This window comes from Lagenorhynchus albirostris, chromosome 3, assembly GCF_949774975.1.
Source record: "Lagenorhynchus albirostris chromosome 3, mLagAlb1.1, whole genome shotgun sequence".
NCBI classification, from domain to species: Eukaryota; Metazoa; Chordata; class Mammalia; order Artiodactyla; family Delphinidae; genus Lagenorhynchus; species Lagenorhynchus albirostris.
In genome coordinates this window covers 72,398,851-72,424,846 of record NC_083097.1, presented here as the reverse complement: position 1 = coordinate 72,424,846, position 25,996 = coordinate 72,398,851, and the positions used below count along the sequence as shown (strand labels likewise).

Sequence of the window (25,996 nt, the reverse complement as noted above, 5' to 3'; positions counted from 1 at the left end):
TCAATGAGTTCACCATTGCGGTAAAGACGTAATCCAGCCCCAGCTGTGCTTCCAAATTCTGGGCATACACAAACAAGGAAACGTGGCCAAGAGTCCCTTTGCTCCTCTGGGCTACCAATGTTAAACTTCTTTGGGTTTCGTTTACTTCAAATCTATAATAAAAAGAATACATTCATTTTTCCTTATAAGCTTTTATTCAGTAGATAGTAGAGAATCTGAAACTCAGAAAAGGGCTCTTACGCAGGCTTCGGTTTACCTGCTCTGTTGCCACTCAATCATGCCTCGAGCACCGTCATTGGCATCAATAATAATTTGTGCAGTCAAGCCCTCTGAATCTGAAAAAGCACAGAAACATACCTTTAAATAAATGTAAGTAGTTAAAAAGAGAATTCGTTGATATAGAATTTAAAGACCTTTGGTATTATATAATTCCTAACATAGAGGTATTGCCAACATTACTCAAAAGATGTTTAAGAAAATAAGACATAAATACTTAATAACATGTGAATGAGGAAACTTCTGCTAACAAGAACCACTGACTTACAGAAATCTAATCAACTGAGAACGGTATAAAATAAGCAACTGAAGTTACAGTTAATTTCTATTATTTTAATCCATTTCAAGAGGAAAGGAAAATGGGGATAGTTGCAAGGATTAGAAAAAGGAAGGAAAAAATGGGAAGAGAAAGGCAGGACGTGCTGCAGAGAAAAATACAGGTGTGAAAATGAGACAGAGAGATACAGGGATACAAACAGAAGTTGAGAAGGTAGGAAAGATGGGGGAAGGTTAGGTGGAATAAAGACTAAGCTTAAAGTAGATTTCTCTTATCCCTTTTTATTCTGTATTCTGTCCACCAAGCTCAGTATGTTACCAATATCCATTATTCAGTCCTGAAATAGTAACTAACCCTGTTACTGTTTTGTTCTGTTCTTTAGTATGTTCATCCTTTATCTTTTAAATTTCAGAAGGTCCACCTTACTCTCAGATACGTATGACAGCTGTCTGGGTGAAGAATGGGTAAGGAAAGTGGAATTCTCTCTGAGTGAAGGGATCAACAATGTTGAAGAAAGAATATAAAATCAGGATTTGTGCCCATCAAGCTAGAAGCTACAGAGCACAAGCCCAGCCCCACCAGTTCCTAGCTGTTTGACCTCGGCATGGCACTTAGCTCAGCTCCCCCATCTATAAAATGGGCAAACATAAGGAATAATGGTACTAATATACAAAGCACTTGAAACAGGAGCATTAGAAAGCACTTATCAAAAGTTAAACTATTCAAATTACCTCTGAGTGTAAGGAAATATGATGTACTCTGTCAGTTTTCTTAGTGCGAACAATAATTAACTTGGTAATAATTGCTTGATATAAACAGCCTAGTTGTTGGAATCATGTATTTCTTTTGCATAAAAATGGAAACTTTCCAAGTAATAATATAATAATATGTTAAAAACTGATTATTCCCTTTTGCTATTTTCAAAGTTGTCATACTGAGCCTCAGAAGTGAGCGAGGAACTCCCATTCCTCAGGCCCCTGCTCTAGGCCATGCTTCTCCCCCTTTAACTCAGACTAATTTTCCCTCTGCCCAGAGCACCTTCTAACCCAGGGGTCCCCAATCCCCAGGCCACAGACTAGTAGCAGTCCGTGGCCTGTTAGGAACCAGGCCACATTGCAGGAGGTGAGCGGCAGGCAGGTAAGCGAGTGAAGCTTCATCTGTATTTACAGCCACTCACCATCGCTCGCATTACCGCCTGAGCTCCACCTCCTGTCAGATCAGCAGCGGCATTAGATTCTCATAGGAGCGCAAGCCCTACTATAAACTGTGCATGCGAGGGATATAGGTTGTGCGCTCCTTGTGAGAATCTAATGACTGATGATCCGAGGCGGAGCTGAGGCAGTGATGCTAGCACTGGGGAGTGGCTGCAAATACAGATTATCATTAGCAGGGAGGTTTGACTACACAGAGATCATAATAAATCAATTGCTTGCAGACTAATATCAAAATCCTATCAGTTAAAGAAGATGTGGCACATATATACAATGGAATATTACTCAGCCTTAAAAAGAAACAAAATTGAGTTATTTTTAGTGAGGTGGATGGGCCTAGAGACTGTCATACAGAGTGAAGTAAGTCAGAAAGAGAAAAACAAATACCGTATGCTAACATATATATGGAATCTAAAAAAAAAAAAAAGTGGTTCTGAAGAACCTAGCGGCAGGACAGGAATAAAGACGCAGATGTAGAGAATGGACCTGAGGACACGGGAAGGGGGAAGGGTAAGCTGGGACAAAATGAGAGAGTGGCATGGACTTATATACACTACCAAATGTAAAACAGATAGCTAGTGGGAAGCAGCCACATAGCACAGGGAGATCACCTCGGTGCTTTGTGACCACCTAGAAGGGTGGGATAGGGAGGGTGGGAGGGAGATGCAAGATGGAGGAGATATGGGGATGTATGTATATGTATAGCTGATTCACTGTGTTATAAAGCAGAAACTAACACACCATTGTAAAGCAATTATACTCCAATAAAGATGTAAAAAAAAAAAAAAAACCGTATCAGTGAGTGGCAACTGAAACAAGCTCAGGGTTTCCACTGATTCTGCATTATGGTGAGTTCTATAATTATTTCATTATATATTACAATGTAATAATAATAGAAATAAAGTGCACAATAAACATAATACGCTTGAATCATCCCAAAACCATCACCAACTCCGCCCTGGTCCTTGGAAAAATTATCTTCCACAAAACCGGTATCTGTTGCCAAAAAGGTAGGGGACCGCTGTTCTAACCAAGGGATGGGGAGCAGGCTATTTCAGGGCAACTCACCACCAACCCCCACTAGGCCGTCACACCTAAAACTTGCAGACAAAATTTCCAATATCAAATGTCCAAATTGTAAGCAAGAGTTTGTGTTTTAATAATAGGAATATATCTTTTTAAAGTCATCTACGTAAAGTTGTACTAAGGTTCAAGTTTTACCTTTCAGTCTGTAATGAATTAACTGAGTCTTTTCTAAAGCATGAAAAGAAAGAGATAAAAAGTCAAAAAAGAAGCAGAGAACACAGCAAACAAATACCCTACTCAATCTAAGAGAAAATAAAAACATCTGAGAGTTTGGAGATCTAATGACAATAGCAAATTAAATATTAAAAGGAAAGTGCCTTCATAAGAACTAATTCTATTTTGAAGATTACAAATTTGGTTATAAAATAACTGTAATGGTTAAAAAGCATCACACAATTTTTAAATTTCTTTATGCTGTCCAATGTACAAAGCTACAATATACGATGGTCTTTAAATTTAAATAAATCTAAAAGCTCACATATTTACACATATAGCTGACATTAGCAAACTTCACAATGATCACTTCTGATTAAAAAATGAAGAAACTTTACTTCGTTTGCAGTGAGTAAACAGAAACAAACAAAAAAGCCCATCATACCTAGTCTAGGAGGAAATGAAGTTAAAGGAGCCATGATAAGTTCCACATAAGTTAAATTCACAAGGAAATATTCTTCTAGTTCTGGTACATCGTCCTGCAAAAATTACACCCATTAAATTATCTATAATTATGCTCTCAAATTAATTACCTTATAAGCTGTTTTGAAAAATTATCTTTTAAATATAAATATATATATTTAAATAGTATACAGAAAACATAAAATGCAAACAGAGTAGAAAAGATTTAAATCAGAAAAAATAAACATGTCTTGGCAATGATTTTTTTGGATTTAACACTAAAAGCAAAAGCAATAAAAGCAAAAATAAACAAGTGGGACTATATCAAACCGAAAAGCTTCTGCACAGCAAAAGAAAACATCAACAAAAGAAAAGGCGACCTACGGAATGGGAGAAAATATTTGCAAATCATACATATCCAAAATTTATCTTAAAAAGTCATACAACTCAATAGCAAAACAACAAATAATCTGATTTAAAATGAAGAGGGACAGAATAGAAATTTTTCCAAGGAGGAAATACAAACGGCCGACCTGTACATTAAAAGGTGCGCAACATCACTAATCCTCATAGAAATGCAAGTCAAAACCACAATGAGACCTCGCCTTACATTTATTAGAATGGCTATTATCAAAAAGACAAGAGGTAAGTGTTGGTGAGAATGTGGAAAAAGAAGAACCCTTCACACTGTTGGTGGGAATGTAAATTGGTGCAGCCACTGTGTAAAACAATATGAAGGTTCCTCAGAAACTTAAAAATAGAACTACCAGCTATCCCACACCTGGGTATTTATCCAAAGGGAATGAAAACATAATAGTGAAGCGGTATCTGCACTCCCATGTTCACTGCAGCATTATTCACGGCAGCAAAGTTATGGAAACAACCCAAGTGTCCATCAACAGATGAATGGATAAGATGTGGTATATATATAAAATGGAATATTATTCAGCCACAAGAAAGAAGGAAATCCTTCCATTTTTAACAACACGGATGGACCCTGAGGGCATCATGCTAAGCAAAATAAGCCAGACAGAGGAAGACATACTGCATGGCGTGGAATCTAAAATAAAGTCATATGCGTAAAAACAGAGCGCAGAAAACTGGTTGCCAGTGGCTGGGCTGGGGTTGCAGGGGGAATAGGGAGAGATTGGTAAAAGAGTACAAACTCAGCTATAAGATGAGTAAGGCCTAAGGATCTAAGGTAAAACATGGTGACTATGGTTGACAACACTGTACTGTACAATTTAAATTTGCTGGGACAACAGAACTTAAATGTTCTCACACACAAAAAAAGATAAATACATGAGGTGACGGATGTGTTAATTAACTAGATGTGGGGAATTCTTTCACAATGTAAACATATATCAAATCAACAGAATATACACTTCAAATATCTTATAATTTTATATATTTTTTAGATTCTACATAAGTTTACCATACAGTGCTGGTTAATTATACTTCAGTAAAGCTGAAATTTTTAAAGAAACATAAAATTATTAAACTTACACCTGGTTGTATAGGTTATTAGGTTGAACCACATGAAACTGCTAATATTATATCATTTTTTACCTGGACTAATATAATATGTAAACCAATTATATAAATACACAAACTTAGTATACCTTAAATATAATAAGAGCTAAATATTTTTAATTACCTTAATTACCTTTTTAATTACCTTAAAAAAAATGATTCCAATCCAATGATTAGAATGAGGAATAGAATAATACTATGGGAAAAATATAGGCTTTGCAGTCAAAGAGAACTAGTACCAAATTTCTGTAATTTTAGGTGAGTTACTTAAATTTTAAGGCCTCAATTCTGGCATCTTTATAATGAGGGAAGTAACTGCTACTTTGGGGATTTTAATAATGATTAAAAATAATGTGTATGGAGTACCTGGCCTAGAGAGAGTCCCTACAAAGTGACAGATATTTGTGATGGTTAATTTTAATACAATATTACTATTAATCACTAATAAGGCAGCTGCTCAAAACATGAGGACGAGCAAAACCCACATCAGTAGTAACCAGACAGCCAACAATATTGTGACATAGAAACCCAATGTGTATATATGAATATATAATATTAGTACATACACCTCTCTCTTCATTGTATTTAATGGAGATGTGTTGGCATGTGAAAAAATAAGAAAATGAAGGTCACAGTTTCTATCTTCTGTAAAACAGGGACAAATGTGAGTTACAGAATCAGCGATGTAAAAGGGACTGTCCCCAACCTACCCGCACTGTTCCCCACCTCCATGCAACAACTCTCCCCTATCATGCCCCAGGCTGGCTTATTTCTGTAAATACAGGCTTGCAGTCTCTTAATCTTGTGCTACTCTGAGAACAGAAACGACTGCAAAAACCTGGGGAGAAAAAAGGAAACTTTGAAACCGTGTGTTCATAAAACAAGACTGTAAACCAGACCTCTGAAGGTGGCTATATATTTTCTGCTTTAAAAACTAACGTATCGGGCTTCCCTGGTGGCGCAGTGGTTGAGAGTCCGCCTGCCGATGCAGGGGACAAGGGTTCGTGCCCCGGTCCGGGAAGATCCCACATGCCGTGGAGCAGCTGGGCCCGTGAGCCATGGCCGCTGAGCCTGCACGTCCGGAGCCTGTGCTCCACAGCAGGAGAGGCCACAACAATGAGAGGCCCGCGTACCGCAAAAAACAACAACAACAACAAAAAACTAACGTAACTAAGGAATAATCCATTTATTTGTATTCAATTACATTAATAGATTATATATTTGGAAGAAGACTTACCTTAAAGTTTTATGGAACCTTGTGTTGTATGTCACGTACTGAAATAACATTACCCTTCATCTTACGGCTTTAGAGTTCTCATACTACCATATTAGGTCACAGTGCCACAGTAATCAACAAAATAAGAATTACTGATTTCAGATGGTAGATGGTTTACAGTACTTATAATTTTGTAAAAGTAAAAGGCCTCTGAGAAAATTAAAACTTGAAAAAATAGAACCCCAAAATACATAGTAACTGAAAATTATTTTTCTAAGGCAATATTCATTCTCTTTCTCCCTTCCCCTACCCCTCCACCCCACACACCATGTCCTACCCTCTCCATATGTACTATTTTCATAAACTTCTTGGAAATGAATTTAAGTAGTTGAAACACTAAGTCCCAAAACAACACAAGATTTCCCAACATGAAAAATCATTTAAAACACAATTTCTGTCAGAAATGACTACTTTAAGTTTGACCATAATCACATTTTATACCATCAGCCTCTAGTGAGTTTCTCACTATCTCTAATTTAACCGGTCCTAACAACTAAGTCGCTGAGCTACATGGCTTTGCTGGTCCAATGAATCCTTTGGAGTAATCAAAATGCTCCTTTGGAATCTCTTAGGCCAATGACATCTTAAATGGGACTGCCCTAAGGAAATTTTCTTTATCACAAGTTGTTTCTGTGATAAAATACACAACAGACCAGCCTATCTAGACAAGAAAAGAATCCCCTGTGTAATTTAAAAAAAAAAAAAAAAAGTCACAAAAAGAAATAAGTTGATTTAAAGACACCAGAACATTTAATCAACTTGTACTTTTTATCTGGTTATTCGCGTTTAATACAGTAATAGCAAAATAAGCGTTTTACCTCAAGTATAGTAATGTTGATGGCTGCTGCTGTTGCCCCTTCTTCTAAAATCAGAAAGCCAATTACTGGGACAAAGTCAACATTTGGCTCAGCTAGGTTTCCTTCTGTTTGGTTCTTTAGACTCAACATTCCAGGAACTGTGGTATATGTGACATTAATGGCTCCTAATTGAATTGGATGGGAAGGGATTTTTAAATTATTTAAAATTAAAAAATAGTATCTCACTATGAACTTGTTGACTTTCCTAAAAGCACGTCAGTAGCTGTATTATTGGCCCCAATTCTTCACCCCTTCCTCTGTTCTTGGCCTTTACCATGTAATGGCTCAGTGATGTTGCACTGTGGGCAAGGCATCCCTGCCTACCTCTACTTTGAGTTTGACTGTGTGACTTATTTGGGCTACAAGGTAAAAGTGATGGTGCGCTAGTTCTGAGCCTAGACCTTATGGGGTCTGGCGTGTTTTTGCTTGCCTTCTTATGCCTCTATTGGTTCCAGGAGAAGAATGAGAGACAGGTGGAATACAGCCACCCTAGCCAAGCCCAGACTCAGTTAATGGACCCACGGCTGGCCCATTACCATATGCTGCTGAGAGTTTATGATTGTTTGTTGCACAGCATTCTGTGACACTAGATAAATTCCTTTAATCTTTCAAAAATAAAGAAGTTATAAAATCCTGTCCTGAATTAAGAAATATTAATTGTTTTCCTGTCCCTGATTTATTCTAGCAATGGCTTTCATCCACCCTAGTAGAATATTAAAAAAGCACCTGCCTGGAAACTCCATTCATTCTAGAGTAACACAAACCTAGAGATCCAAATTCTCTGTTGATGAAAAGCTGAATTGTCATGTTAGCCTCCTGTAGCAAAACAAATCTTGATGAAAGAGCAAAACTTAACACTCCATGTGGTTCATCACTGGCTTCTACGGTCAGAACAGCTGCATATCCTTGAGCGTCAAGCAGAGCAGCTCCTGCTGGTGGAACTCCTAAGAAAGTCAGGGACCACAAGAAATCTAACAGTGACTTGACCTTAACTTCTAAATACTTAAAATATAACCCCACTTATTGAAACATATTAAAGTAACCAGAAAGTGGTTACTTTCACTCCTCTAACAGAAATCTTCAGTGTGAAAAACAGAAGTTACCTTTTAGTTTTTTTTTCTTCTTAGATAGCAAATTTTTTTTTTTTTTTGGCTTGACCTATTATTGTCATTATGTGCTATACTGGTCATCTGAATTACAGAAATTGATTAGAAACTGAGGAAAATACCCAGATAACTTGCTCAAATTAGTAAATCTAATTTATCCATAAAACTGATCCAGAATCCAAATTGGTCAGCTTAGCATGAAATTAATTTCATTAAATTCTACCTTTGGAAATATATTTTACTCCATAGGAAATATTTAGCAAAATTTTTAGAGGTTTTAACTTGAATCCATAAAGATAAGTATTTTCATTCTGAGCTGATTCTTTTGGATCTAAATGTTATGGGGCAGACGATATTTAAATAACATTTTTAAAATCGCTATGCATCTAACTGTTAAATATAGAGACAGCAACTATTATTTTTTTCTGAAAAGAATAATACACCGGAAAAATAATTTAATTAAATTCTGCATTACCTTGTGTCCTGACATCATACAGAATGACCTGGTATACTTCTTTCTCCTCAGGAATATTGTCATCCAACAGATGCACAGATATTGTTTTATTCAATGACCCCTATGTCAAACAGAAAGAAATTCATCCCTCTACTGTCACTGAGCACAAACTAACTCCTGCTTTTACTGGCCTTATAAATTGTGCATCCAACTATATTTTCACTTAAACAAAGTGTTCTGTGGCTTAAAAAATAAATTAAATAAAAAACCACTGACTCATAAGAAAACAGGCTTAAAGTAGATAGGGAACAACTGTAGAAGATTTTGAGTGCTGAGCTCATGAATATAGATCTTATCTAGTGAGCAATGTAGCCCTATTGAAAATTCCAGACAAAGCAATAAGTTGGAGAGATTTCTATGTGGTTAATGGGAAAAACTGGAGTATGGAAAAGAAGACCAGTGTTGTAGGGAAACCAGTTATTAGAAGTCAAATGTAGTCCTCAAGGCAGAAGGTTATAGGGGTTAGGCTTAATATTGAGGGAGTGAAAATGAAGAGAAAAAGAATGAAACAATTTACCAAACAAGAATTCATATCAAGTGAGCGTGGAGAAGAGAAGACGAAGAGAAACAATAAAGTAGTGCTAACTTTCTACCCAAGAGCTGCTTTCTTATAGTTATTTTCCACCAATCATCTTCTTTCAAACTGTCAACAAGAGCTTTTAAATGTAACCTCAAAAATACTGTGTGAACAGAAGATAAAAAGACATTTGTTTCTCAGGCTATATTTGCTGTTTCATAGCAGTGAAACATTTAAGTTCCAAGTGCATTGAAAGTTCCAAGACAGTGAGGGGTAAGAGAAGAGGGACAAGCAGTAATCATCTTCTTAATGACACAGTTGACACCAACAGTGGGAGGGCAAGAAAGCAACAAGAGGGCTTGCCTCAAATACAAAGTCAACTTTTTCTGTTTCCTTAAAGGAGATCTACCTAGTACATATGGAAAAACAAACCCCCTCCTTAAGTCTTAGAAATTCTTTGAGTAATGTTCTTCCTTTAGGTTTCTAAGGAAGCAGCTCCCTCATGGATCTCTATTAATCTTTGTATTACATAATCATAGTTTTCCCATTTTCCTCACAAAACACAGTTACCTCCAGATATTGCAGTAAAGCTTTTCTTGGTGGTATTACCTCAGGAAAGAAGAGTTGTCCGGTAAAGTTAGCAAAATTGAGTTCTAGGTTTTGCCCAATAATTTTCCAGTTAACAGTAACATTTCCTCGACCAGGGAGTGTTCTCATCACATGGAATTGTAAAATTTCTCCTGCAGGTGAAATGTACAGATTGATGAATGTTTAATGTAAAATGAGCTTAACATTTGAAGTCAACAAAACCCAAATCCCAAACATGCAACTACTACAGTACCTTTTCTAAGAATATTACAAAGCTGTTCTGTTTGCAATTTTCTAGAAGCTTTATACATGCTTATTGTTTATCAACACATTATTGTTATCCCACTTCTAAATACTTCCATTTAGTAGAACTTCAGGAAGTTTAACATGTAAAAGTTACAAAAGCACATGCTAAAATGGAAAACACAAACTTTTACACACTCCAAAACATGCACCAGAACATAAATGTTCTGTAAATTAAAGAAAATAATTAAGTCCTCGTGGTCAAAACTAGTAATAACACAAGTAAATTCTTCCTTCACTTCCCAAAAGGACAAAAATTCCTTACACTGGTATGCAATGTGATTTTACACAATGCATGCATAAAAATGCTTGCAAATACCTGAAAATCACATTTCTTGAAATTGTAACTTACATATACCATCAATGATTTTGTTTTACAGAAAGAAATACAAAGGAAAGGTGTCAAATCTGTATATCAACCTCTGTAACTTCACCAAAGTTACAGCTATCCTTCCTGGATAAATGAGGCATTTTAGATACTTTCCATTCCTGGCTTTTATCCTCACGTAATATTTTGTAAAATTGAAGAAAATCATAAAAGTAATTTCTTCTAAATTGCTGGAATTGAAAAGTAAGCTCCTAGGGAGTACTGGTGATGGCCATGTGTCTTGCTGAAAATATGCTGAATTCAATAAGTTTATGATGATGAACAGAAGTGGAGGTACATTAATGAACTATATTACTAAAAACTAATAATTGTTAAAAGATAAATGAATTCATGTTTAAAAGGCTTTAAAGAACACATCCTTATAGCATAGACATATAGTTGAAATCCATGCATGTTCATTAAAAATATCACTTTTACTTAGTTATCCAAATAAATACACACTTCTGACACTTTTAAATGAGGAGAGTAGCAATAACACAGTAAAATATAAACACCCTTTCCAAATACATTTTAACTACCACAGTTTTTTAAATTTTTTAAATAATAAAATTAAATAATTATTTCTAATAGAAAGGTTTCTTAAAATATCATAAATTCATTAATTTAGAGATTATCTTATTTCAATTACTAAAAAACAAAATAAAATTTTCATACTAAATTTAAGCATACATAACTTTAATACATTTATTACATAAATTATTTTGGGACAGCAGAAAATATAAGAAAGCAAAAACAGACTTCTAAATAAAATTTCCTAAAACAGTTCAATGTTTAATGTATACATTTTAAAATCATTTCAATACAAAAAAAAATTTTTAATTGCTATCACAATAGCAGACTATGACTTGGATGTTTTTATTGAAACATAAAGGAAATGTTATTAGAAATAAGAGTGTCCAAAGATAGGATATAACTGAAAGAATGGGTACAATCAGCCATAATTGCCATGCCATTTAAAATTTTTATACTTATATAACTCATATGAATAAAACACAGGCACTACAATGAAACGCTGGAGTCTATTGTATACCAGGCAGAATTTCTCAAGGGTTTATTACTGAATGGCAGAGAGAGAACCTTGGAGTTATTAAGCTCTTTCGCCTACAGTGTTGTCTGGTGACCCAAATAAAAAGGTATAGAGTCATGGTTTTCAATTTTTTTTTAAATCACAAAACCCAGTAATATTTCAAAATGAAAATTATAGAAGTTTGAACAAGTGCTAAAAATGCAGTGGGAATACAAGTGGCAAAAAAAAAAATGTAGGTCAATGAAAATCCATATTGAAGGGGAACCTGTAAATATCATAATAAAAAAAATTATGGTTGTAAGATGGTACATAGAGATTTGGGAATAAATACACCATTAAAGGCAAAACTAAAAATGAAATGCTAAGGAGAGAAAAAAGTAAAATCCTCCTACAAACTTATTACATGTAAAAACGCTCAGTCTAGGGCTTCCCTGGTGGCGCAGTGGTTGAGAGTCTGCCTGCCAATGCAGGGGACACAGGTTCGAGCCCTGGTCTGGGAGGATCCCACATGCCACAGAGCAACTGGGCCCGTGAGCCACAACTACTGAGCCTGCGCATCTGGAGCCTGCGCTCCGCAACAAGAGAGACTGCGATAGTGAGAGGCCCCCACACCGTGATGAAGAGTGGCCCCCCGGGCTTCCCTGGTGGCGCAGTGGTTGAGAGTCCGCCTGCCGATGCAGGAGACACAGGTTCGTGCCCCAGTCCGGGAAGATCCCACATGCTGCGGAGCAACTAGGCCCGTGAACCATGGCCGCTGAGCCTGCACGTCCGGAGCCTATGCTCCGCAACGGGAGAGGCCACAACAGTGAGAGGCCCGCGTACCGCCAAAAAAAAAAAAAAAAAAAAGAGTGGCCCCTGCTTGCCACAACTAGAGAAAGCCCTCGCACAGAAACGAAGACCCAACACAGCCATAAATAAATAAATAAATAAATTTAAAAATGCTCAGTCTAATACCACTTAATAGCACCTTTGAAAATTTAATGTTACCATGTGAGAATTTAACTTGCAAGAAAATATTACAAGAAACACAATTTGAAGCACAACACACACACAAATAAAAGGTAAACCAAGTATTCCTTAAACACATAATTTCATGAGCCTATTAAAAATCACGTCAACAGCATAAATAGTGTGAAGATTTTCCTAAGAATCAAAATAGAGGTATTAACTGCCTCTTTAAGGCAGACTGCCAAGACTCAGGTCCATTAAAAATGCCTTCTAGGGACTTCCCTGGTGGTGCAGTGGTTAAGAATCCGCCTGCCAATGCAGGGGACAAGGGTTCGACCCCTAGTCCAGGAAGATCCCACATGCCACGGAGCAACTAAGCCCGTGTGCCACAACTACTGAGCCTGCGCTCTAGAGCCCGCGAGCCACAACTACTGAAGCCCACGGACCTAGAGCCCGTGCTCTGCAACAAGAGAAGCCACCGCAGTGAGAAACCCACACACCATAACAAAGAGTAGCCCCCGCTCACCGCAACTAGAGAAAACCCGCACTCAGCAACGAAGACCCAACACAGCCAAAGATAAATTAAAAAAAAATGTATTTATTTATTTTTTTTAAAAAAAAGCCTTCTAGGAAGAATTACCAGAAAGCTACCTTCTACCTAGAGGAGAAGTCAAAGAACATAGGAAAAGGAAAAAATTAGAAACAAGTGCTCAGTCTTCTAAATACGAGGGAAGGACAGAAGATAGGTCCTAAAGAAGGAAGGTAAAATTTTCAGATAGCCAATATTTTACCACACTGCCTTCTAGTTTTTGCCCAGAATGAAGACCTAGAGAGGGCCCTCCCCCACTAAAGAGTCTGACTAATTCCTGTAAGATCATCTTGATATGAAATCTAGAGTCCACCAAAAAATCGGTGATACATTTTAACTTTAAGCAGAAGATCTAAGACCAAAAAAAAAAAAAGATTTCCCTGGCAGTCCAGTGGTTAAGTCTTCACACTTCCACTGCAGGGGGCATGGGTTCAATCCCTGGTCTGAGAACTAAGATCCTACATGCCACGTGGCGTGGCCATAAAAGACCAAAAAAGAGGAAGATCTATCATATGGGTTCTAGACCTAGCCTAACACAAATAAGAAATATGAATATAAAATTAATTTTAATAACCCAGAGTACTTCGTGTATTTCTTCCTAAAACAAATCAGGATTGTTTTTACAAAGATAAATGTCAACTACAATGTGTATAAAAATAATGGAAAACTAAAATACAGGAAATATATTTTAATAGATTCATGTATACGTGGTATACAGGAACCATCCAAACTGATTGTGCTCTACAATTAATAGAAAATGACTTAAAACAATTACAGGGATAATATGAAACACAAACTGTCAATAAGAAAAATAGTTGAGTGTTTCTAATATAGCAGTTCGATATATATTTTTAAAGAATCACATCTCTTGTTCAAATCTTTATCTAGAAAAAATACATGCTGTCTCTGAGAAAAGGAAAAATTTTAAATCCATTGAACATGACATAATGATTATGATGCTGCAGAGATGTGTGAAGTGAAACGTTTAACACAAATTTATAAAGAGCACGTTTATACATACTTTGCAACCACAGTAAAAATCTATTGTCCTATATTTCTAAAGTCTGCCCATTACATTTGAAAGAAAGTAATATTTACCACTGGGCATCTGTCCAATTGCTTTAGGACAAAAATGTAGAAATAGGATTCTAAAGAATTCAAAACACTGTTAAACACTAAGGCAATTCCTCCCCATGAAATGAAAATGTATTCTAGAGCCAGAAATTCAGCATTGTCCACATTTTAAATCTAATCACATAAATGAAACTCCAACACTAAGTCAAAAGCAATGTTAACACTGTCAAAAGCCTACATGGCATGATTTTTTTACCCCATTTCTTTAGCAGTTATCTTTGAAGAAACACCATGAAGCTTTCATTTTTGTAAACATCTGCTTGATATACATTTCTCTATGCAATTTTGCAGTAATACAAAGAATACATGCACAAAATACTGAATTCTTGAGGTCAGACATAATGTTTTTGAAAAAAGAAAATTAATTTAGACTCTAGGAAAAGGTTTAGGAGAAAAGGGAAAGAAAAGTAAATTTAAAAAAATAGAAATTCCTACCAATTTTTATTTAGAAAATGTAAAAATTCTAGGGAGTACTGATTAATGAAAGCAATTCATTGTTCTATTTCCTGTACCAAACTCATGCTCATAGATTGATATGATGAAGCAGATAGGATATGCTTTTGATATGATAAACCAATAACACGTTTGGACCACGTGTTTTAATGACTAATCATTTTTTCTCTTTGCATCCCCTGCAGATATTTAGCTGTTGGAGACTAAAGAGACCACAATCTGGTTTTCAGGTGTTAAGTTCGTTCCAGTGAAAGAGAACACAGGTGCCAAGACCCTGCAGTTTCCCCAAGATGACTTGGTGCTCAGCACAAGAGCCTGGGTTTCTTCAGAGCCTCCAACCCACCACCACTGTCACCACCCAGACTTCCATAGGACGCATGTAATGACGCTAGCTCCTTTACGGTTAAAATGCCCTTCAAGTGATCCTGGACATCCAAATACTTTTGTATTCTTAAAAAAAAAAAAAAAATCCCATCATATTGCTGAAAATCACATACCTAGTCCAGCTCTGTGTCCTCCCTTAAATCTAATCCTTTCTGGTCCCTGAACTTATTTATACCCACCCCCATGCCACTAACACTTTTCTTCTCTTCTTCTACATTGCCTTCTTCTCTATATTTCTTCAACAAAACAAAGCAAGTCCAAAATACTCTACGCTTTAATCTGGTTTCACCAATTTTTCTCCTTTCCTTGCTCACAGAGCCAACAAACAGAATATCCCCTAAGGCAGTGCTTCTCACCCCAATGCAGTGAAGGATGGGATTTGGTTTTGTTTTAATACTTTTTTTTAGTTTTCTTTTATCTGAAAATATCTTTATTTCACTTTCATTCTTGACAAATGTTTTCACTAGTATAGAATTCTGGGTTGCCTTTATTCTGCTTTGAGCACTTTTTTTTTTGGCTGCACTGGGTCTCTGTTGCTGCACACGGGCTTTCTCTAGTTGCAGTGAGCGGGGACTACTCTTTGTTGCGGTGTGCGTCATTGTGGTGGCTTCTCTTGTTGCGGAGCACTGGCTCTAGGCACATGGGCTTCTGTAGTTGTAGCACGTGAGCTCAGTAGTTGCAGTGTACGGGCTCTAGAGTGCACGGGCTTAGCTGCCCCACAGCATGTGGATCTTCCCAGACCAGGGGTCCCCTGCATTGGCAGGTGGATTCTTAACCATTGGACAACCAGGGAAGTCCCAGACAAGGGGTTTTTGTCTGTTTTTTGTTTTGTTTTGTTTTCCTTGATCTATCATAAACTGACATTTTTGTAAAACACAATAAAATAAATGACTAGATAAGTTAAATGGCAAAAAGAACACACATACAAAATGTAAGCCCATAGATATCACTTTTGGATATCACAGCAAAATGAAATCGTTACAAAAGTCTCTAGAAAAGATTCTTTCAATTTTCAAACTTATCTTGTCACAAACAAAAAGCAAACACGTTGTGTGCAGATGTCAGCTTGAGGACCGTACTTTGAGGAGCACTGCCCCCAAGGCTTCTACAGTCCTGTCTTTTGTTATCCTTAGTTATTTGCTTTCCATGCCAAGTTTTCCTTTACAATTCCTCTGCAGTTACTACTGTTCCCTCTAGCCCATTTGGGAATCTAATCTCACTTGTTGCCCATGTAGTACGAGACACGCTGGTTACTTTCTTCTGATAACTAATGAAAACACATTCTTATTTTGGTCTCTTCCCACCTCTCTGGCAGAGCCTTCTTTCCCCTTTCCCCTTTGCCTTTTGCCTGTCCCAGCACCTTACCCTGGTGCCCCACATAGCTCCATCCTTGAAACTTGCTTTTCTCCCTCTACCAACTAAGATCTTAATTTTAGATCTTTAATTTTCCTGATTTCAACGATTATCTCTAAAAATCCAATTTCCACCCCTTAGCTTAAGATAGAGTCAGATTCTCTCACCAAATTTCCTCCTCTCACATGGACACTGTTACTCGAATTCATTATTCTTCCAACTCAAATCCTGAAATATTTACCCGACGTTCCTGCATTGTCAGGTTCTGCAGTAGATGTAAGTTCAAGCAAAACAAGTTTCTTCTCACAAGGTGCCCTATAGCGTAAGCTCTGGATTCAGACAACACTAGGTTTAAGTCCCACCATGAATAACTATGTGCTGGGTAATCTCTCTAACATTCAGTTCCCTTGTGTGAAAAACTGGTGTATATCGTCATACCCACTTCATAGCCCTGTTAAAATTAAGTGAAATGATGGATGTAAAATGTCTGGCATGCAGAAAACACTCAATAAGTGTTATTGTTGTTGTCATTATTATTGAGATTAACTTATCTTCCAGTGACTTTTTACTTGTATTATACTACAAATAATTTTTCGAGAGTTGATGATCTGTCTTTAGATTGACTTAGAGCAATTTGTTAGTCACTTTTACTCACTATTGCTATGACAACATTAGATTTTTAAACCGTTAATAAAAGGAAAGAGTATTGGAAAATGGCTCAGATACTTGCATTAAGTTAAATAAACTTGCAAGCTGGGAGTACAGTAAGGTAAAAGGTGATGCACACTAAAATGCATTCAGTTTCCAGCACACTCACTAACTAGCTATATGATTCTGTCCAGTCACTTAATCTCTCTGTCTCAGTTTTCTCATCCATAAAGTCGAAGTCCAAATGCATGATCTATATCCTTTTCATTTCTTAACTCTTTTAGGTACAATTATTTTTTAATTTTAAACACAAATTATAGTGAAACAGACTATAAATACCAGTTTTATCTCAAACAGACTTATTCAAAGACAAAAACACTGCTATAATGGTTTAAACAAAAAGTAGCCTATAAATGTAAACCCTATAGATGATGTAAAATATTAAGATTCATGGGAATTACTGTTTTTTTACGGGAAAAGAGGACATTGTATAATTTTTTTCTAGTTTGGCACTTTGTTCATAAAATATACAAACATATAAAATCTAAGCTAAAATATTCACTGATCAGAAACTGCTGTTTTTTTTTTGAACAGAGAGCCAATATTTCACCATTTAACATCAACAGCTACCACTGAGCACATATACACTATGTGCCCAGAACTATGCTAAGCACTTTACATTTATCCACTTAATCCTCACACAGAAACCTACGAAGGAAGTAGTATTTCCCTTCATTTAACAGATGAGAAAGCTGAGCATCCTAGGTTTGACCAATTTCATTAAAATCACACTAGTGGGGAGTGGCAAGCTAGAACACAATACCAATCTGCGAGTCTCCTAAATCTAGTTAGACAGTTCACTATACAGCCCTCTCCCAAATAAGCTCCCTGTACATTAACACACCCAGCTGTACAAAATAATGAAAGAATTTTTAAAATGGGAAACTTTAAAAAACTAGACAAAAAATGACATCCATGGAAAAGAGAATGAATGTGCTCAACAAAGAAAGGAACCCACCTTCATGACCTATGACAGATCTGGAAGCAGTCTGAAAGCTAACAACTCCTGCCACATTGTCATTGGCCAAAATGTTCACTCTGACGGTGTCGGAACTGGGCAAAATTCTACTTCCGCCTTCGGTGTACACCAGGCTAACTATGATGCTTTCATCATCCTCTGGCTCAGAGTCATCCAAAATGGTTAAAATGGCTATCTTTTTGGTCTCACCTATAAAGAATTAATGGAATAAAACCTAAGTAAGAAAATCATCAATAGAGAATTCACAAAGGTCCAAGATAACTTCTTTCAAAGAAAAAAGTTAAGTAAAAATACATGAGTGAATTATAACAGTTCAATACCATGAGTAATATTAGTGCCACTATAAGCAAATGTTGTATGTAAGTATGTATACCCTTTCACCTATAAAACACTGTAAAAATTTCATTAATATGGGCAGATTGTGGAAAAGGACATTTTGAATTACGGAAAGTTAAAGGGTAGAATTATTTCAAGGAATCATGGTTTTACTTCCTGGTCTTTAGCCTAGAACCATGACCTAGCTAGGGGAAGAGGTTCTGAAGCATCTACTGTTTAGAAACTGATCCCTCTAGAAAGTGGGGTCTCATTCTCATTTTGGCGTTACCATGAATGGTTTTCAGGTAATCAAGCCAAAACTTCCCTGAAAGACCAGGAACACTTAGGGAATAGTGGTCAAAATGGGAAACAGAAAAGGACGGTAAATTCTGAGCAAGAGAACCCACGTAAATGGGATAAGTCTTCGGGGAGCCAGATGAGATGACAACATCAAATACTAGTCTCCAGGATTCGGGCAATAAGGGAAGGAGGCAGAAAAGGAATTCAAAGGGACACATAACAGCAACAAGGGCCAAGCAATCTACTTTGCAATTTGGTCTAGGACCCCACTAGTAGATAGGGCATCACTGAAAACCCCCAAACCCAACACTGCTTCTGCTGTTCACCTACAGTGTTCCCCATCTAATTCTTTCCCACTTTCTGGAAAGATGTTGAAAGGGTGAGAAAAGGCAGGAGAAAGGAGAAAATGGATGTGAATGCATGTTCTCTCTCGCGCGACCCTGGTATATTTTATCAATTCAGTGTCAAGACTGCCTCAAGAGAGTGTATGTTATCTGAGAATCTAGGTTAACTATAAAATATAGTCCATTTCGTGTGATTCTAAAGTTACAATTCAAGGTAATACTAATTTGTATAATGCCACTACTTTATATGATAGCTTCTTTATTGTTACCAAAGCCATTAAAAAAACCTAACTTTAAATTTTCATCTCCACTCCCTCCTCAAAGTTCAATATTTCCTTTGAAATAGGGAGAAATGTTACCAGTTACTAACCTGTGCACACACACAAACCCATACATCAAGCATATCATTATTCCATCGTTCCCAAAATCATTTACTAGGAAACAATCATTTTTGAGAAGTTTTATACTATTTTAAAAATTTACTCTAAAATATAATGCTTATTAGATGTTTCAAAAAGTATATAATCTATATGTATCATGACCCCTGACTACTGTTTCCAAAAAAGTATATGCATTAAAATTAAATGATAAAAGATGCAATGAATGAATGCTCTAAGATATGGAATTGTGAGTAACATTTACTTCCTTCATTTTGTTGTATAACCTGAAGTTTTCATGAATAAATATTACTTTTCAATCAGAAAAACACTATGTTAAAAAACTATATGGAATTTATAATTGCCTAAATCAGGATTTAAATAATGATCTCAGTAAAGATATCGTTCTTCTACCCAAGAAAACTATTTTAAATATATAAACTTTTGAAATTTTCAAATATAAATGATTCAACCAACCCTGGAAAAGAATCAGTGAATCTGACCCTAATTCTAATTATCGTCCAAGTTCTCTGTAATTTCATTGTTCATGAAAATTTTAAATAGTGGTCCCATCCAAGTCTAAGAACAGTATTATAAGTTGATCTACCACTAGTCTTAATTTAATATGAATCAAGTCACCAAAGTTTATGCTATTTATACTTACAAATTATTTTCTTTGGAGGTTTATCCTGATTTGTCTAGTGCATATGAAAAAGCTTCCCAGTTAGTACCCATTTTCCTAGCTACCAATACTTCTTACCCACATTTGGTTGTAGCTACCCGGCTCATTCTTGTAACTTCCCTTACAAAATTAAAAGTTGCTTTAGAGCTGCCTCTACACTTCCTTGAAGGCTCTGCTACCACACATAAAAGGGATAAAATTCTCACATTCCCTGAAAATCTTTTTAATAAACTAGAAAAGATACACATGTAGGGCCCTATGCCATGGGCCTACATATGTCATGTCAACCATTAACAAGCCAACTACTACTATTTCAAAACCATCATTCACTTGTACACATTAGCAAGAATGTATACAGTAAGAATTCATATGAATCTTGTCATAAAAACTGACTATAACGACTTTACCAGGGGGAACTGAAATCCATTTAGAACCATAACTCACCTTCAGCAAAAGTCAGAATGTCTCCAGCACCTATAAAATCTAAACCTTCAGTAGCTGTTCCACCAACAACACGCCATTGGACTGTCACCTGACCTAAGCTGCCCCCTGTCCTGTGGATCATCATCTCCACTGTGGTTTGGGGCCGCTCCTGAACTTCAATATATAAGCCATCTTCTGAGGTATTGGGACTAATACCGTAGATCACAAACACTCCAAAGGCATCACCATTTAATGCTATGACAACTGTAGAAGTATTTGGCTGTCCTATGGTTGGTTGGTTTTTAAGACTGGCTGTGATGTTCATAAGATGAACTTCAAGGAGAGAAATTAGGAAACTCTCATCCATCTCTGGGAAATCGTCGGGAAGAATAGAAACTGTGAGATTTGCAAATTCATCACCTTCCAGCATTACGGCCCATTGCCTTGTCACAGGCTCGTAGTCACTACCAGCCACAGCCTGACTGCTAAAAAGAGACGCTACCCTGGTCATGTTTTTCTTGTAGGTCCAGAAGTCTGAGTTGTTCACGGTTGGGCTGATCCACGATGTCATCCAAAAACACTGGGGGCCTTCAGAAGCACCGAGAAAGGAAAACGCTGAGCATGCGTGTTCTTTGAGGCACAAAGTGGCACAGGTGTACTGGGGTTCCCCCATTGCAGAGACATTCACCCAAGTTCTCCAAAGTGGGTCAGGCACCCCTTGAATTGGCGATTCATAGTAGGACAGTAAGTCTTGACCCTCCTCAACTGCAAGAGCCACTACATCAATATCGGAAGTACTGTAGAACAACAACAGCCGACCAAAGCGCCCTCCGCTAAAATGTGGAGTGACAATTAAAAGACAGGTTAAGCACTCAAAGCCATCTGTGGATTACATAATAGAGAAGAGAATGCTGATGGTGGTTTTCACTTTTTTTTTTTAAGTGGATAAAGTACTAGCGCAAACACAACCATGTTTCTTAATAACATTTGTCTTTCGCATTATGTTTTCCCATGTAAGGAAATCTGGCTCATTTTCAATCAAATACTACTTATTTTTAACCAAGCTATGAAAATATCTTGCACCATATGCAAATCATATCCATTTCAGAATTTTCAAAGACTTAGAAAATGAATCTTCATTACTAGCTTTCACTGAAACAAAGTAACAATGATACCAACATTGAGTACATTTTAAGGAAATGTAACTACTTGCCACAAGGTCACAAGCAAGACCAGCTATTTTCTATTTCTGAAGGAGCTCAGTGAACTGGATGCTGTCTCACAAGAGAAATCCAGACAAAATGGAACCTGAAAGTCAACCACTTCATATGGCATCTGAATATTCTTTAATTTAGAAGCCAGTTGTATTCAAGTTCTAATTCAAACACATCACCAATTAAAGCAATAAGTGTCTGGGGCTACAAAGCCCAATGATGTATAATCCATGTCACTAATAAAAGGTATGATAGATACAATGAGCTCTTTATATTAATAGGCATAATTCAATTAACAAATTATAACAACCTATAAAATAATTTACATTCTACAAAAACTACCAAACTTTATTTGACTGTGTAAGAGATCCTTTCCCACCACCCCACAAGTTCCATCACCGCCCCCCTCCCCCGCCGGATACAAGCAGCCACATCTCATATACCTTCTCCTGACAGTTATGTTAGCACAGGAACTTCTCTCCAGAGGCTCTTGAACACGATAAACCGACTGAACAAAGGCTACTGTACCATAAGGATTATCATTGGCAGGAATAGTAATATTTGCCACTCGATCTAACCCAATAGTACCACCACCAGAGGCATCAGTTAGTTGCACTTGGATAACCTAAAAATACAGTGAAAACTTCCTTAACAGAATCCCGGTTCTGAAATTAGAATAAAAATGATGCAGGAAAAAAAAATCAAAACTATCCATACAAGTACAAGAACAAAATGGAGTAAAATATAAATGGACTCAAAGAAACTCCTCCATTACATTTACAATCCCAACTCGTAACAGAACAATCCATCACCAACTTTTAACGATAGAGCATGATGGCACAGAAGAAATACAGGCTGTTTAAGTTCCTTAATATTCTGTTATACAATCTTGTGAATCAATTTTAAGAGGCCTGTTTATGTTTACCACTTCAATAATATACTTTTAACCCCTATACCTTTTTTTACTTAGGGAGGATACTGCATATGTGTTTTATGAATAGTTCATTTATTATGCTTTATTTCCCACATTCTCATAAATGAAAATTCTCTGATAAAACGTAAAACTAAAAACATATCATAAATTTAGAGAAATTTATGATAAGTTTTTAGGTTTTCATACCTAAATTCAGAGAAAAGGAAAGAGAAATGTTGTATATGTATTAACTAATATCTAATATTTAAGAAGTGAGTAATGACACAATTAGCACCCAAAAAGAAATTTTATGGATTTCCCTTCTACAAAAATTTGACACTATTAAAGAATAAATGCTATTAAATGTAATTTTATGAGCTCCAGCTTTTAATACTTGAATTTAATAAAATAAAATTATCTTCAGCCAATATATGTTAGTGATGAATCAATTTCCCCACTGAGACTCTGTCTTTATTTGCCACCTTGCCTCTTCATGATGAAAAATAAACATCAGGCAGATAAATCTAGCATGGTATTTGTCACATAGTAAATCCTAAAGAATAAACGAATGAGTGGAAAATCAAAATCTACACTTAATTAAGACTGACTGGCTCACACTCAAGTCAAAAGGAAGTCTGAATACAAACAAATTAAGAGTTTATATGAAACAATACAGCAAAACTTATGACAGACTATACATGTTTAATCATTTAACCAAAACGTAGAAAAATATTACATAACTGTACCAAAAAAATCTTATACTAGTAAACTAGTATGTGTATGAGACCTATTTCTAGAACATTCTTGTTTTTTGTTATCTCTAAGGATCACTTTCACACTAACATATTTTGAACATTCTGGCAGAAATAATTTATCAGACACCTCTATAAATGTCACAATAACAGCCATCTGTTCTAGTCACTATAAGACAAGATATGTTTTACAGTGTCATTCTAGAGTAGCCATTCCTCTCACCTCTTCAATCTCCGGAACGTCGTCAGCCAGGACCTCTAACAACAAGGTTTGAATGGTTTCCCCAGGGGCAAAGGTCACATTACCTGAGACAACTCGCAGGTCGCCAGTAGCAAGCTGTCCATTAATGGTGGCAACCCACTGAACAGTAACATTGCCGAGTGTCCCAGAATTTCGAATTATTGGCAGGTTTACCTTCACTGAGTTAAACTCAGGTTCCTCTACAATAAGTTTAGTAATCTGAAAACCTAAAGGGCAAAGCAGAGATAATTTCAAATACAAAGTGAAACTAAGTCAATGTAGAACAAACCAATTGCCGTCCTACAGTTGATTCTTTTTTTCCCCTAAGCAATCTAAGAAGCTAAACCCTACAAAATCAGAGAAACATGCTGTGATACAAATTGGTCAGGCCTGCCAAATTTTCCAAATTATTTTCATTACGATAGAAGCAGAAAGCATAACTCAGATGTCCACAGAGGTCAGGAATATACCAGTCATAAGTGAAGTAGGTCTAGTGAGTTCGGGGGCCAACTGCATGAGACAAACCTGGCAGTTGCGATTTTTCTCCTAAGACTGATACTATGAAGGAAAGGGGCTTGAGGTCACCATATTTTTCTACTATAAAGATAGGCCAGAAATTCAGATTTTTGTACAAATTTCTGTGAATTAAATTAGTTTTTTAAAGAATCGTCTAAACTTCACAAAACACATCTAGGAACCAGATCTGACCTAAAAGCCTAAAAGTGTATGATTTCCAGATTTATTCTGAGAGGTTGATTTCTAACCACTGCTAGGTTTACTAACCACTGCTAGTGAACACACATAGGTGTCCTATATATCAGCAATAGCAGGTTAAAACAGAACAAGATCAAATCAATTCTGAGTCTCTAAAAATAAAGAAAGGTATGAATCTATACAGACAAGTAAAAGAGAGACACAAGCTAGTCTCATTACCAAATAATCCATAGGGGTCATCAGAGGCCTCAATAATAATGATCGCCTCTGTTAATGCCCCTAGTTTGGCTCCTCCTGTTGTTTCATTCAGCAGTTGCACAAGAAAAGATTCTTCCAGCTCAGGGTAGATGTCATTAATGATATATATTGGCACGGCTTTACTTGTTTCCCCTTCTAGCAAGACTACATCCGATGAAGCTATGCTATAATCTTCACCTATAAAGACAAAAAAGAAAAATGCTAAGACTTATTCCAGTATATGATAATAAACATCCCATACTCTAGGGAAATACTATGACATATCACATTCCATGGACATACTTTGAAAGACTTTTTCGAGGATAGTGACTACATTTATTCTAAACAAGATTCACCTCTCTTGCAAGAAAAAAATGGGTTTGATACAACAAAATAACAAAAAAGACATCTGGCTTGTTCAAGTTCATTTTTAGAACAATGTATACATAATGTGTTCTATTTGCCATATACACATATAGATGATACAGATATAGACACAGACATATAGATAGGGACATGGATATGCACATGAACACAGAGAGTCATTCATTACCGCAAGATGGCCCCTTATCTACAACAGTAAAAAAAAATGTGTATGGTACCTTAAAACAAAGAACAAAACTAGAATTCTGATCTCACTGGGGAGATAAATTACAGTGCTGCACAGAGACAGGCATGTCAGCGTCATCAATCTTATGGTTGGAAGCTATGAAATTTTCTACAAAGTTGGATTAAAAGCTGCTACTGCATACCACTCGGGGTGGCTTTGTCTCTGGTCAAAAAGTGAATGAGGAAAAGAGAGAGGCTTCCTATGGAATTTGGGTGCTAATTTTCTAGAACAGTGATCAACCCTCTCCATCTGTCAATGTGTAAAGCCCTCTACAGACAGGCACTCCTCTGAGCTACCCTCCTCACCCCACCCCTTACACACATGTCATTTAAGGACTAGGTGAGCCTGGTTCATTGTCTTTTCAAGCAAGTATCACATCCAGATGATTTATTTCAAAAAATCAATCATGTTATCCCATCCATTCACACTCATGTCCTTTGAGTGCACACTAGAGAGGTTCTGATTGAATAGCTCTTAGGCAAATCTCCCTCTAGATGCTGTAACTGCGCTACCAAAGAAGGCTGTCTCCTAATATTTGCACTTGACAATGAAATCCTTTTGCTAATACATAAAATAGTTAATGCTAATCATTGCCTCTACCATGTTCTTCATAAATAAATAAATAAGCAAGATGAGTTGAGAGACAAGACTGTTGCCAAGCACTGCAATCATATGGCTGCACATTTTATCCTGCATTCTTCAGTATTATTTACACATGAATCCCTTCCAAAAACCTTAAAAGTACACACAGA

General features: G+C 36.5%; 1 protein-coding gene across 1 annotated transcript in view; it reads right to left on the bottom strand.

Moving 5' to 3' along the window:
* ADGRV1 (adhesion G protein-coupled receptor V1) overlaps nt 1-25,996 on the bottom strand; it is a 564,972-nt gene that overhangs the window by 411,038 nt on the left and 127,938 nt on the right. The window contains exons 32-43 of the mRNA XM_060146321.1: nt 24,617-24,832; nt 23,666-23,910; nt 22,221-22,402; nt 20,585-21,396; nt 18,102-18,311; nt 9,878-10,008; nt 8,713-8,812; nt 7,896-8,075; nt 7,093-7,256; nt 3,449-3,542; nt 257-335; nt 14-152 (exon numbers count right to left, since the gene is read on the bottom strand). Of these exons, the coding sequence (XP_060002304.1) occupies nt 14-152; nt 257-335; nt 3,449-3,542; nt 7,093-7,256; nt 7,896-8,075; nt 8,713-8,812; nt 9,878-10,008; nt 18,102-18,311; nt 20,585-21,396; nt 22,221-22,402; nt 23,666-23,910; nt 24,617-24,832 (2,552 nt within the window). The remainder of the gene's footprint in view (nt 1-13; nt 153-256; nt 336-3,448; nt 3,543-7,092; nt 7,257-7,895; nt 8,076-8,712; nt 8,813-9,877; nt 10,009-18,101; nt 18,312-20,584; nt 21,397-22,220; nt 22,403-23,665; nt 23,911-24,616; nt 24,833-25,996) is intronic.